Here is a 14148-nt window from a genome sequence, read left to right as displayed (position 1 = left end):
TGACCTTGACGGCCGCTCTCCGGCCCCTCCTCTTCGCCGATTCCGCGTCCAACTTGGCGATCTCCTCCGGCGTGCACTCCGACCGCGGCTTCCTTGGCGCCTTGGCCGCCTTCTTCTTCACCTTTCTCGGCGGGTCGTCGGCCAGGCCGCCGGAATTCGGCTGGGCGTCGGCCATGAACGGGGGGAGAGAGGGGGCGGCGGGAGGGACGTGGGAGGGTTTGGGGAAATGGCACCAAATGGGGCGTGGGGGATTTTGGTTTCTCCCACCGACAGACGGGCTAGGGGAGGACAAGCGCGCGCGTCCCGCCCGTCCGCGTGCTGTCTGTTTCACCCCCAAACCGGCGCAAACTTGGTCCGGGGATGGGTCGAAAGCGGACACAAAACGAACAAAAGTCCGTTTGCGCCCGCGCGTTGGGCCGTCTGGTTTGTCCGTTTTACCTTAAACGAACGGGGGCGGAATGGGGTGGCGCGGTGGAGTTGGCCTTAAGGGCGATCTTCCAATTCTACTACGGCCACTCTGTGGACGCCAAGCGTCTTTATATACCCATCACTCCTCTCCACCCTCACCTCTCACCACTACACAGGTCCTTGGACTGAGGTGGTCACCTCCTCCTCGGCTCCACGACCACCATGCTTCCCAGGATCCAGAAAAGCATCTTCCACCTCGGGGAGGAGGGTGGCGATGGCCACCGCAGCGCTGATGATCAGCGTGGAGATAACATCGTTGACATCCAGCGGGGCCTCGGGGGACACACCCACGGCCGCCGGCTGCGGCGAGTAGGGGGAGACGCCGCCTCCGACGTCGTCGTCGGGCTGCAGATCCTCGTCCAGCACCACCCGCAACCGTGTCATGTCGTCCTCAAGCAGATGGTCAGCTCGCCTCCGGCCCGCCGCCGCCTTTCTGGCAGCTTCTCGGGGGCCTGCTTCCTGTGCCGGAGGGAGCTCAGTCCCGACAAAGACGTGTACATGTATAGGTACTGCTGCAGCCTACGTGCAAAGCTCGTGATCTGAAATTCTTAACCGCTGAGGCTGAGGCAGCATCGATCGGAAGGCTTCGTGGTTGGCCGCTTGGCGCATGACTGATACTAGTGTTGTGCTTGCAGGGGTGACCAGGGGTTCTGCAGCGAGGAGTGCCGGCGGCAGCAGATCTTGTCGGACGAGGCCAGAGAGCACGAGGCCATGGTCAGCAAGGAGCGTCGAACTCTGGCTCACCGTCGTCACCACCACGGGCCACGGCCGTCGCCGCCGGTGGCGATCCGGGGCGCGCCAAGGAGATTACTGGCGGTAGCCTAGCCTGATTATTGCATAATAAAGCATGCACGAACATGAGATCCATGAACAAATCGATCAAGAACCTATGATGCTGGAAAGTTAATTACAAGTAATCGAGGGGCAAATCAAGAAAACCAATATGCGAGGTGAGGGTGAGAATCTTGAGATGGTATGAATATGGTAGAGAGACGTTGAAGCAGGGCGCATGTTTTTTTCTTCAGGCTGGTTAGTTCAGATCTGTAGTCATGATGCAACAAATGTAATCTGCTCCTGGCCGCCTGTTAATATGTGCACATCCGGTTAACTCTAGATGGGAGAAAGTAAAAAAAAAAAGGAATAATCGGCACACGAAAATTTGGTGGCATGATGCTGCAAAATACTGTATTTGTGATCAAGTGTTAAACTCGTGGTGTAATCCTGAACACAAGTTAGTCGTACGTAAATCTCAAGGTGCTAGAATTTGATGCCAAGAGGAAGCAAGGGATAGAATGATGCTGTGGCATCTAGCAGCTTGATGGGGAACACAGATGGCACCGGAATGGAATCTTCTCTGGAGCTAGAAAACGACTAACAAAATGAGAAGCAGCCATAAGATCGAAGATCTGCAAAGAGGGAGCAGCCTAAAAGACAGGGACCGGTTCACTTATTTATTTATTTCTTTCGTGGGGTCGGCAGAGATTTATCACTTCTTCGGTACAACCCCTGGATGATTAGAAGATACCTCTTTGGTATGATAAGTGAGGAGGGGTAGAATGGAAATTTCAGGGGGGCGCGGCGTAACGCGGCGTACCGCGGCGCGCGGATGTATGTTCCGCTATACGCCGTACGTGGCGGTGTACGCCCGCGTGAGGGGCGGCCCACACGTACTTAGTCCACCGCCGCCGCCCCCCACATTAATCCGGCGCGGATTGCGGTGGCCATTTACGCCGCGCAGCGCCCCGTCGAATCGCCGCAGTGTGGAGTCTAATTGCTGGCGACGGCCCGCGCGCGGCGTCGATTCCCACGCTGACGCTTGCGCTCGCCGCCTGTCCACGCCACCGCTTTGACCGCCTGCGCACGCCGCCCCCTTGCCTGCTGGCATTAATCGCCGGCACCCACCCCGCCCCCTCCCCGCCCCTATAAAAGCCGGCCCGTCCCGCCGTCGGTGGCACCCCGTTATCGCCTCCCCCACTCGCCGGCACCCACCATCGCCTCTCGCGCCCTCTCTCTCTGCCGCCGGCGATGGCCCGCCCGAATCTGACCCTGGAGGAGGCGGAGGAGCTCGCCGACTTCTCCATCCCCGCCGCGCCCGACGTCCGCCTGCCGTCGAGGTGGCGTCTCAGCGTCGACGGTGTGCCTGTCGCGCCGGTGCCCGACGTCGGCACGCCGAACTTCGCCCGCGCCGTTGGTCTGTACTGGGCGCGGCTCTCGCCGGAGGAGCGGGCGGACCCGCAGTACGCCCCCGACCACCCCGGCTGGGCGGCCCGGCTCGCCGACGACCACGACCGCCGCCTCCATGCCTACGCCGGCCCCCGCCCACCCGTCAAGCACAACCGCGCGGCGCGGCACCACCTCTAGGACGGGCGCTCCTTCGAGGACGTCGTCGCCCCACACCGCGCCCAGGCGGTCGCCGGCGTCGTGCCCGCCCCGACGAGCTACGGCTACGTGCTCTTCCGCCGCGGCGAGGCGCGGTCCACCCGTGAAACCATGACCATGGGCGCGCGGATGAAGCTCGGCACGCACGCGGCCCCGCGCGGGCCCCTCGCTGGTGACCGCGACTCTGTCTGCCTCGGCAGCGGCGATCATCGCATGCACGCATGGGACGGCGCCGGGTCCAGCCGCACCCCTCCACACGAGTCGGCGCAGGAACCAGAGCCGGCGTTGCTGGCCGAGTACAGGCGGCTGGCGGCGGAGGCCGGCGACCTGGAGGACATGTCGGGCTACCTGACGGCGATCCGGGAGTCGGAGAACGTCCCGATGCCGCCGCCCCTCGTCCAGGCGTACATGCAGGTCGCCCCGGTCGCCGTCCACCCAGAGGACCCACCGGACTTCCTCGGTTACCACGCCGCGGTGGCCGACTCGATGGCTGCGCCGGCCTCGCCGGTGGTGCCCCTGGACGACGACTGCAGCAGCAACGACAGTGACGACGGCGACGGCCTCTATGACGAGGCGGACTTCGGCGGCGTCGAGGACGAGTAGTTTACTTTAGGTTACTTTCGAAATAACGTTTAGTATGTTTAATTATTTTCATAATGTTTTTTAGCTTAGTTAAGTTAAATTTCTTGTATTATGTTAAATATTTATGAAAAATATAATGAAATATCGAGTGTGTTTGAATGCATGGTTTTAAAATATTGTTTACAAATTGAGTGTTTGAATTCATACTATTATTTAAAATTGTTATATTGTATAAAATTATTGTAAAAAAAATTAAAAAAGAAAAAGTTAAACTTGAAGTGCAAAAAAAGTATGAAAATAGGAAACAGAATGAAAAAAAGAAAAAATGGAGTAATAAATAATATTAGCAAAAAACAATGAAAATAAATTTTAAAACAGAAATGAGTTAAACTTTGAATGCAAAAAAAACTATGAAAATTAGGAAAGGAAAATAAAAAATACTACAAAAAAGAATGAAAATAAAAAATTTTGTATTAAACTTCGAACACATACCATTATTTGAAATTGTTCTCTTGTAAAAAAATTAAAATTACAACAGAACTAAACTTGAATTGAAAAAATTATAAAAATTAGAAAAGTAAATAAAAATGAAACAATAAAAAAATTACATAATATTAGCAAAAACAAAACAAAAAATTGTTTAAAAAAAAAGATCGCTGGCCCGGAGCCGAGCGAGGCGTACTAAGTCGTACCCAATCAAGCCGTCGGCGAAAGGGACCGCTTTTCGGCCCTGCAAGGCCCACGGGCCCAAACAGACCGGCTAGGGCGGGGGCGTGCTATTGTTTTTTTGGAGTAAGGCAGGGTAGGGCGGGGCGTGCTATTTAAGCCGGTGCGGGCGCGCTTCGGCGGGCGAGGTGGGACTAAATTTAGACCTCGCCTCCCACGGCGCTGCGAGGACCGCCGAGGTGGGCCGATTTCAGTGGGCCAAGTGGGCCGCGTGGAAGGCGTGCACGCGAGCGGTCTAGGGCGCAGGGGCGGTGTCCGATACGGTGGAGGCGCATTTTTTAGTCCCACCTCGCCCGCCGAAGGACGTCCCGACCGGCTTAAATAGGCGGATTCATGCACCCTGGCAGATAAGATAGTTAGTAATAATGTGATTTGACTTTGCACTGCCCGGGCAGCTCTGCCGCAGCTGCCCGGACAGTGTTACACTGTCCGGGCAGCTGCGGGAGTGCTGCTAGCGCATTGTAAACTCAGATCATATCATTACTATCTATCTTACTTTTGATATTTTTGATAGTTTAGCACTTTACGCAAGTTTGTTTCATTAATACCTAAATTTTTGTAATATTTCTCACACCTGATTTAAATGACATTTTTAGTACCTGAACAGTTTTTGGAGAACGAGGTCAATTTTTTTGACATCTTCAGAATGGCCTGAAATTTTGCATGTGAGTTAGTATGCCCACTCCCACACAGAATCCAAAAATTGATCGTTTTCGATACCAAGAGCACGTTGCGTCACGTCCGGTCAGTGTTTTAGGTGTTTCGACCGAAAAAAATATGGAAAATTCATAGTGGCAAAAAGCCACGAAACTTGTTATGCATCCTAGTCATGATGGTACAACACTATGCAAAAAAGTTGGGTTCATGTGAAGAATGTCGAAAAAAACTCGTTTCGGAGAGGGCCTTTGCTCCTACCCGAACGGTCTACGGAGAACGAGGTCAATTTTTTGACATCTTCAGAATGGCCTGAAATTTTGCATGTGAGTTAGCATGCCCACTCCCACACGGAATCCAAAAATTGATCGTTTTTGATACCAAGAGCACGTTGCGTCACGTCCGGTCAGTGTTTTAGGTGTTTCGACCGAAAAATTATAGAAAATTCATAAAGTGGCAAAAAGTGATGAAACTTGTCATGCATGCTAGTCATGATGGTACAACACTATGGAAAAAATTTGGGTTCATTTGAAGGATGTCGAAAAAAACTCGTTTTCGGACAGGGCCTTTGCTCCTACCCGAACGGTCTACGGAGAATGAGGTCAATTTTTTGACATCTTCAGAATGGCCTGAAATTTTGCATGTGAGTTAGTATGCCCACTCCCACACGGAATCCAAAAATTGATCGTTTTTCGATACCAAAAGCACGTTGGGTCACGTCCGGTCAGTGTTTTAGGTGTTTCGACCGAAAAAATTATAGAAAATTCATAAAGTGGCAAAAACCCACGAAACTTGTCATGCATCCTAGTCATGATGGTACAACACTATGGAAAAAATTTGGGCTCATTTGAAGGATGTCGAAAAAAACTCGTTTCGGACAGGGCCTTTGCTCCTACCCGAACGGTCTACGGAGAACGAGGTCAATTTTTTGACATTTTCAGAATGGCCTGAAATTTTGCATGTGAGTTAGCATGCCCACTCCCACACGGAATCCAAAAATTGATCGTTTTTTATACCAAGAGCACGTTGCGTCACGTCCGGTCAGTGTTTTAGGTGTTTCGACCGAAAAAATTATAGAAAATTCATAAAGTGGCAAAAAGTGATGAAACTTGTTATGCATCCTAGTCATGATGGTACAACACTATGGAAAAAATTTGGGTTCATTTGAAGGATGTCAAAAAAAACTCGTTTTCGGACAGGGCCTTTGCTCCTACCCGAACGGTCTACGGAGAACGAGGTCAAGTTTTTGACATCTTCAGAATGGCCTGAAATTTTGCATGTGAGTTAGTATGCCCACTCCCACACGGAATCCAAAAATTGATCGTGTTTCGATCCCAAGAGCACGTTGCGTCACGTCCGGTTAGTGTGTTAGGTGTTTCGACCGAAAATAATAATAAATGCCAGTTAAAAAGTGCACGGAAGGGACAAAATGATACAAAAAAAATAAGATAGCTAGGTAATAAAGCGATTTGACTTTACATAACTGCCAGGGCGGTTGCCTGCCCCGGCAGTTATGTAAGGTCAAATCTCTTTAGTAATAGCTATTTTATCTAACAAAGAGCACAAACGCGGCTATATAAGCCGGTCCCGCCATCTCTCGGCGCGCGAGGTGGGACTAAACAAGCGCCCCTCCCACCTTCCCCCACGCCGTGACTCACAAGAGAGAAAAAAATGAAGCAAAAAAAAAGTCCAACCATCCTTGTAGGCCGCTACTGCGCATAATCGGTCCGGCCCGATCAAGACAGAGGCGAAAGGGCCGCCCTTTCGTCCCAGCTACGGCCTGCAGGGCGGTCACAACGGGCAGTGGCGGGAGAGGGCGGTATTCAAAGGCGTTCGAAAGGGGCGTAGGAGGCGGGTATATAAGGCGGTCACGGCGTCGTTCGGTGGGCGAGGTGGGACTAAACTTTAGTCCTGGCCCCCGCCGAACCTGCCCCTGCACCGCCGAACAGTGAATGGGCCGGCCCACGCGCGCCGTCGCGCACAGTCATTGGGCCGGCCAACGCGCGCTGTCGACGGTTTTTTACTATTTTTGTTTCAAAAATAGTACTAGATTTATTATATTTATGTAATGTTCATTATTTACTTTATAAGTAAGAATAATGAGTTGTTTATTATAATTTATAAGTAAAAATAATGAGTTATTTGTCATAATTGTTTATGATTTTTTTGTTAATGCCTAACATTTTTCAGTTTATTAAAAAATTATAATGAGTTATTTGCTACATTAAAAACACTACTTAATATAAAATTTATTTAGTCACAGTGATAATTTATTAAGTACTTATATTAAAAACAATACTTATGATATAATTTATTAAGTAGTTATATTAAAAACACTACTTAATATAAACTTTACTATTGCTATTTCTGTCAACAATGATAATGATTTTTTTTTAATTTTGGATCCTACGCAAGATTTCAACGAATTCAGACACTAAACGCACGTTCTGTCACGCCCAGGTCATGCAAATAACCCTACACAATTTGAAGGATGTAAAAAAATCTCCGTCAGGACGTACAAAAAAATCTTTAAGCGCGGATAGTCATTCCTTAAAACACTTATACAGGTCATGCTATATCAGTCCACAATAATTATGGAGTGACAGAGCAGAACCTGCATAAGCATAGTGAGGTATGGCCACCACGATTAAAGATTTGATGCTGTAGACGGATGAAGCTATTTAAACACGTTATTAGCCGTGAAAACTAGCAATGTGGGACTAAAAATACAGCACTGTGGGCAGTTGGCGCCCCTAGCGGCGCACACACGGCCGGCCGCCCCATCTTGGCCCGTGTGCACCGTGGGCCGCCCTTGCTTTGGTCCGTGCGTGCCGTGGGTCGCCCCCTCGCGCCTATTATGTCCACTGTAGGAGAACTTTTTATTATTTTTATAAATATAAAAATAATGTGTCCGAAGAGTACTGTATTTGTAAATATGAAAAAACAGAATAAAAAACTCCTGTAGTGTTGACAGATTTACCTCACAAGATTAATGTGAATTTTTGCTGTGACACTCCATGATTATGGAGTGCCAGAGCATCATTCACATTATCCTAATGAGGAAAGACCGCAATACTCAAGGAGTTAACACTGTACGCAGATGACGATATTTAAACAGGTGAATAAGCGTGTCCAAAAGCAATGTGGGACTAAACAATTAGCAGGTTGGGTGGTGGCCGCCGTGGATTTTTGGCTTTCATGGGCCCTCACGTGTGCGCCGCAAACGGCGCCCAAGTGGCCGCCGTGGGTCGCCTTCCTAGCCCGGCAGTTTGCGCCGCGCGCCGGCTGTTAAAAAAATAAATCATTGCATTTTTTGTATTTTTCATGCACTAATTCATATTTAAAAAATCTAATGACGAAACGCATCCAACTTTTGCGTGCGCGTGTGAGTGTCCCTCATGGTCTCCCACGCCAAATTTCGACGGAATCGGAGTACGAACGGAAGTTGCGTCACGTCGGGAGACCTTTTCTGGGTATTTTCACGGATAAAATCATAGTAAATGCATCGAGTGTCGAAACGCACCCAAATTTTACAGGCGTGCTTGTGTGCCACACTGTAGCGTGTGAAAAAAAGACGACGTTTCATGGCTTTGCGAAAGGAACACCTACTGGATGCATGTTACCCCAAACCGATATCTGAGGTTTGTACTATGACTACATGTCAACATTGACGAAATGCATCCAACTTTTGCGTGCGCGTGTGAGTGTCCCCCACGGTCTCCCACGCCAAATTTCGACGGAATCGGAGTACGAACGGAAGTTGCGTCACGTCGGGAGACCTTTTCTGGGTATTTTCACGGAGGAAATCGTAGTAAATGCATCGAGTGTCGAAACGCACCCAAATTTTGCATGCGTGCTTGTGTGCCACACTGTAGCGTGTGAAAAAAAATGGCGATGTTTCATGGCTTTGCGAAAGGAAACACCTACTGGATGCATGTCACCCCAAACCGATATCTGAGGTTTGTACTGTGACTACATGTCAACATTGACGAAACGCATCCAACTTCTGCGTGCGCGTGTGAGTGTCCCCACGGTCTCCCACGCCAAATTTCGACGGAATCGGAGTACGAACGGAAGTTGCGTCACGTCGGGAGACCTTTTCTGGGTATTTTCACGGATAAAATCGTAGTAAATGCATCGAGTGTCGAAACGCACCCAAATTTTGCAGCCGTGCTTGTGTGCCACACTGTAGCGTGTGAAAAAAATGGCGACGTTTCATGGCTTTGCGAAAGGGAACACCTACTGGATGCATGTCACCCCAAACCGATATCTGAGATTTGTACTGTGACTACATGTCAACATTGACGAAACGCACCCAACTTTTGCGTGCGCGTGTGAGTATCCCCCACGGTCTCCCACGCCAAATTTCGACGGAATCGGAGTACGAACGGAAGTTGCGTCACGTCGGGAGACCTTTTCTGGGTATTTTCACGGAGAAAATCATAGTAAATGCATCGAGTGTCGAAACGCACCCAAATTTTGTAGGCGTGCTTGTGTGCCACACTGTAGCGTGTGAAAAAAATGGCGATGTTTCATGGCTTTGCGAAAGGGAACACCTACTGGATGCATGTCACCTCAAACCGATATCTGAGGTTTGTACTGTGACTACGTGTCAACATTGACGAAACGCACCCAACTTCTGCGTGCGCGTGTGAGTGTCCCCCACGGTTTCCCACGCCAAATTTCGACGGAATCGGAGTACAAACGGAAGTTGCGTCACGTCGGGAGACCTTTTCTAGGTATTTTCACGGAGAAAATCATAGCAAATGCATCGAGTGCCAAAACGCACCCAAATTTTGCAGTCGTGCTTGTGTGCCACACTGTAGCATGTGAAAAAAAATGGCGACGTTTCATGGCTTTGCGAAAGGGAACACCTACTGGATGCATGTCACCCCAAACCGATATCTGAGGTTTGTACTGTGACTACATGTCAACATTGACGAAACACACCCAAATTTTGCGTGCGCATGTGAGTGACCCCCACGGTCTCCCACGCCAAATTTCGACGGAATCGGAGTACAAACGGAAGTTGCGTCATGTCTGAAGACCTTTTCTGGGTATTTTCACTGAGAAAATCATAGTAAATGCATCGAGTGCCGAAACGCACCCAAATCTTGCAGGCGTGCTTGTGTGCCACTCAAGGCGAAACATAAAAAATTGTAACGTGTGAAAAACTGTATCGTGTGAAAATAAATGGTGACGTTTCATGGAAACATAAAAAATAAATAAAATATAAAATATAAAAAATCCCGTAGTGTGGATGGATTTACTTAAGAAGATTAATGTAAATTATTGATGTGATACTCCATGATTTTGGAGTGCCAGAGCAGAATATACATTAACCTACTTAAGGAAGACCAACACAATCAGGGACTTAACATTGCAGACAGAGGACGGTATTTAAACAAGTGAATAAGCATGACGAGAAGCAATGTGGGACTAAAGATTAGCAGGTTAGGCGGTGGCCGCCGTCACACGGATAGGTTGGGCGGTATCGGGCCTGGCCCAGTCGGCGCTAAAAAACGTTTTTCCTCTCCATCGCCGTATACCGCCACGCACGGCGGAACCCTACCCAACCCCACCACTCGCCCCCGTACGCCGCCCCGTGCCCCCCAAGTCGCCCTACCACTATCGCCCCACGCGCGCAGCGCCGTCACCGCGTGTGCAGCGCCGTCCATCGCCGTCGACCGTCAACAGCGCACGTTGCCGCATTGGGTGTTAGGCCGTCCCAAGTCCGCCGGCGTAGATCGCTGACGCTCGGCTACCTACTTTCCCTCCGCCACAGCCATTGTTCGGCGGCTGTCGCCCGGATCAAGGTCACGTTTTCCCGTCTCGTACAATTTCTTCGGATGCTATTGCGTAATTATATTTATTAATAGGAAAAAATTAACATGCAGTATGGACATCGATGGTGTGATTCCATGTTCCATAGAGAAGTGGATAAGTCTCGTTGAGAAATTAACAACCGCTCAGCGATTTAGGTTCTACGAAACAAACTTGCAAGAGATGTTGATCATTCCGTCAGTACAAATGAGTGATTTTTTGCTGCATTTTATGATGTTAGGTTATAATCCAAACAGCAAAAAAATCATGGTCAAGAAGACAGTGGCAGTAAAGGCCTTATTTCACTTAGACCGGACGACGTGTTTTCAATATTTGGGTTTAAGAATGAAGGTGAGGATGTTTTTGGCATTCTTGCTACGGAAGGAAAAGAGTTAATAAAGAAAATTCCTATTTACGTTCACACAAAAAATGGTCAGATAGTGATAGATGACTTGATTCAAAAAATTGTGAGGAATAAATTCGCCGACGATGATTTTCTTCGGATGGCTGTTCTTGTTTTGTTGGGGACTATTATTGCACCGATGTTGGCTGTCTCCATACCAAAGGAGTACTGCGCGTTGGTGCATGACGTGAAGCGGATAAGCACGTTGAATTTTAACGTGTTCACTTTGCGAACTTGTTTGACGGAGATTGGTAAACTCAAGCAGGACGGCCGTGTGAGGCAATGGCCATGTGGCAACCTAGCCCTACTCCAGGTATGGTATTAATTAATGCTATTTAATATTCCTTCATGTTATGCGTTCGTAATTTATTTTGTCATTTGTTTTGTAGTACTTGTATTGGGAGAAGGTGCAGCCAACCACCGGCCCGAAAAATGACCCGTTGTCATTGCAAGTTCCCCTAATGAAAAACTGGAGTGAATCTAAAGCGGAGAAACGAGACAAGTACGACCTGGAAAATGGTCGTGGTCATGGATTGGTAATATTGTAATGTTTATTTAACAATACATTGATTATCCATTGAGAATGTTATGTACTCATGTTTTCATTGCATACTCACTTTGCAGATAGATGACTGCATTACGAAAGAGTATAGAATGAAAAAACTTGCGGATGAACAAGCTGAAAGCAGTAAGAAACATAGTAGTCGAAAGTCATCCGTTACGGGAAAGAAAAAAGTGGACTGTGTGTCCGAGGTCCCTGCTAACCTAAAGCCTTTTATGGACCGGGTTATGAATGATATGAAGGAAATTCGTAAGGAATTGTTTCGTATGCCGTAGTTATGCGCACAGGTAAAAATGTAGCAATTCTGGTATGCACTCTATTAAATTCGATAAATTGACAAAAAGATATAACATGTAACTGGGCTTACTTTTGCAGAGATTGTTAGAGAAAATGAATAAAACAGGTGTACGGTACAAACCAGGCACAATGGCAGAGGAGGAAGAAAATCTGTTTGGACAGAATAGTGAGTCCAGGTATGAAAACAAGTATCCTAAAAAAGAATTTCAGTATGATGACATACACACACCTAATGGCCGAAATGGCAGTGGGCATTATGATTTGGATTCTGAAGGAGGGGATTCGTTCAAATTCAGTACTGGTCACTTGAGTAGCTATAAAGGTGAGAAGGATGTCCTATAGATGTCCCAGAGCAGTCGAAAAAAAAGAAGCATCATCTCTAAAAACCGATGAAATAGAAGCAACAAGATGGCAAGTGCAACAAAATGAGCAAGAAGTGTCACAGGGCGTGTCAAATGGTAATAGCGAGATAGAAGAGAAGAAGGAGGTGATTCCAGCGAAGCGAAAGCGGAGTGCGTCAAAGTACCAGAAATCTCCTTATGTTAAAAAGACTCCGAGAAAACGTGCGAAACGTTCCGCGAAAGCGAGTAAGTTAAACATGGTATGAATATATTTTTGATAATTATATATTACAAATTTGTACTATAACTATATTGACTTGTGTTGTAGAACTGTTTAATGAAACAACCCCTCAGTTTGATCATTCTGTGGATGATATGGTGCGTGCCACTGTGCAGTACGTGAAAGCGTACGAGCACTCACCAAAACATAAGAACCATGAAATATTCAACAACGGTAAAGATGAAGGACTTTCTGCGGCAAGAGTTTGCCAGATACTTAACCATGCATTGTTATCCGGTGATGTATGTACTTTTTATTGTCATGCTTATTTCATGTGTTAAGTATATTGCATCCATGTTAAATTTACTCATCTATTTCAGGTAATTGATGCTTATGCGACGTACATATCGGATTCAAGTATCGTCAAGGACAGGTATCTTGTACCCACACATAGGTCTTACTGGTTATTGAACACTCGTCCAAAGTTAGTAAAACGAGGGAAGTCGGTAGACGACCCAGAAGGTTTAGCACATGCAAATGAACCTCTCAACAGATGCATGGCAGAATATTTTGCAAAACCGAAGGTACCGTTTGTATTGCAGAATTGTATTTTCATTACTATCATATGTGAAAGGCGAGCTTAGTAACAATATTTAAGTTGTGAAATAGGCTTATTTTGCTTTAAATAAGGATAAAGACCATTGGATTACGTGTGTTATGCACAGTAGAAAGAAAGAGCTTGATTCTTTGAGGGGGGGCGAAAATATCTCTGAAGCTACCAGGAAATTTGTTGAAAATTTTGTAAGTTTCATATTCATGTGTGTACAATTAACCATATAATTTGTTTACCATATGTAGTCAACGTGTTTATATTTTTTTGTCAGAGAGAGCAACTTGCAGGAGATATCCAAGATGCAAATGATAGTGCAATTATGTCGTTTCCGGATGTGTCCGCATGGCCTATAGTCCCGTACAACATGCCTCAACAAGAAGATGGGTGAGTTACATGTTGCACGTGCTTTTGAAATACATTAATTGATTCAGTGCTATCTTACTTAACGTGCTTTCAAAATTGCACTTATGATTTTCGAACACAGGAATTCATGTGGGCTGTTCGTCCTTCGCTGTTTTCAATACTGGGACGGAGAAAAATTTATTACTGCTATTTCTCAGGTGGGTACATTTTTAGTATGAAAAATTAGTTCGTCATATTATATATAAGTGATGAAATTAAAATTATTTTTATTCCTTTTCAGGAATCTATTGATAGTTCGAGAGAAAGAATGATAGCTGGAATTATTTTGTCTCCAGAAAATGAGCTTACAAAAGTGAAGAACAAAGTAATTCGACTTGCGAAGAGGAAACAAAAATAAAAATCTCATACGAGAATTCTAAGTGGTTTTCGAAACATGATGTGTTCATGAGTGAGGATTGTGTGTGGATGCTTTTATTTTTTTTATGTGATTCCAAATATTTTTCACATGTCCAGATTATGTAGACTGACAAACTTATTTAAAGTACATTGTAATCATTTGATATTTTAAAATTTAATTTATATTTTGTGTTGAATGAGTGTTCTCGCGAATGTATGATGTTGGGGCTTTAAAATACCCAGTTGATACATCATGTTGACGTATCAGAGGCGAGCGTCGCCCGCGCCGCACGAGCCGAGCGTCGCCCGCGCCGCACCACG

At 47.0% G+C, this 14148-nt stretch overlaps 2 protein-coding genes across 2 annotated transcripts; both read left to right on the top strand.

Annotated features, from left to right (window-relative positions):
* Window positions 1-550: 550 nt before the first annotated feature.
* LOC109751400 (uncharacterized) lies at window positions 551-1699 on the top strand. Its single transcript, XM_020310292.4, has 2 exons — window positions 551-974; window positions 1104-1699. The coding sequence occupies exons 1-2, from the start codon at window positions 631-633 to the stop codon at window positions 1291-1293; spliced, it is 534 nt and encodes a 177-aa protein (XP_020165881.1). The 5' UTR covers window positions 551-630; the 3' UTR covers window positions 1294-1699.
* A 9475-nt stretch (window positions 1700-11174) lies between these two features.
* LOC141022848 (uncharacterized) lies at window positions 11175-13953 on the top strand. Its single transcript, XM_073499120.1, has 12 exons — window positions 11175-11348; window positions 11425-11571; window positions 11660-11723; window positions 11885-11904; window positions 11973-12216; window positions 12564-12718; window positions 12836-12888; window positions 13184-13256; window positions 13340-13452; window positions 13553-13628; window positions 13712-13795; window positions 13945-13953. Exons 1-12 carry the CDS (start codon window positions 11175-11177, stop codon window positions 13951-13953), a joined length of 1212 nt encoding a protein of 403 aa, XP_073355221.1.
* The last annotated feature ends 195 nt before the right edge of the window (window positions 13954-14148 follow it).

The sequence above is a fragment of the Aegilops tauschii genome, chromosome 5, assembly GCF_002575655.3.
Source record: "Aegilops tauschii subsp. strangulata cultivar AL8/78 chromosome 5, Aet v6.0, whole genome shotgun sequence".
Taxonomy (NCBI): domain Eukaryota; kingdom Viridiplantae; phylum Streptophyta; class Magnoliopsida; order Poales; family Poaceae; genus Aegilops; species Aegilops tauschii.
This window is presented reverse-complemented; position numbering and strand designations above follow the sequence as displayed.

Excerpts from the sequence above, each read along its gene's own strand:
- LOC109751400 (XM_020310292.4), top strand. The coding sequence starts at position 631 with ATGCTTCCCAGGATCCAGAAAAGCATCTTCCACCTCGGGGAGGAGGGT. Across the intron at positions 975-1,103 it reads AAAGACGTGTACATGTATAG|GGGTGACCAGGGGTTCTGCA; the intron begins GTACTGCTGCAG and ends TTGTGCTTGCAG.
- LOC141022848 (XM_073499120.1), top strand. The coding sequence starts at position 11,175 with ATGTTGGCTGTCTCCATACCAAAGGAGTACTGCGCGTTGGTGCATGAC. Across the intron at positions 12,719-12,835 it reads AAGGACTTTCTGCGGCAAGA|GTAATTGATGCTTATGCGAC; the intron begins GTTTGCCAGATA and ends CATCTATTTCAG. Across the intron at positions 13,453-13,552 it reads ATGCCTCAACAAGAAGATGG|GAATTCATGTGGGCTGTTCG; the intron begins GTGAGTTACATG and ends TTTCGAACACAG.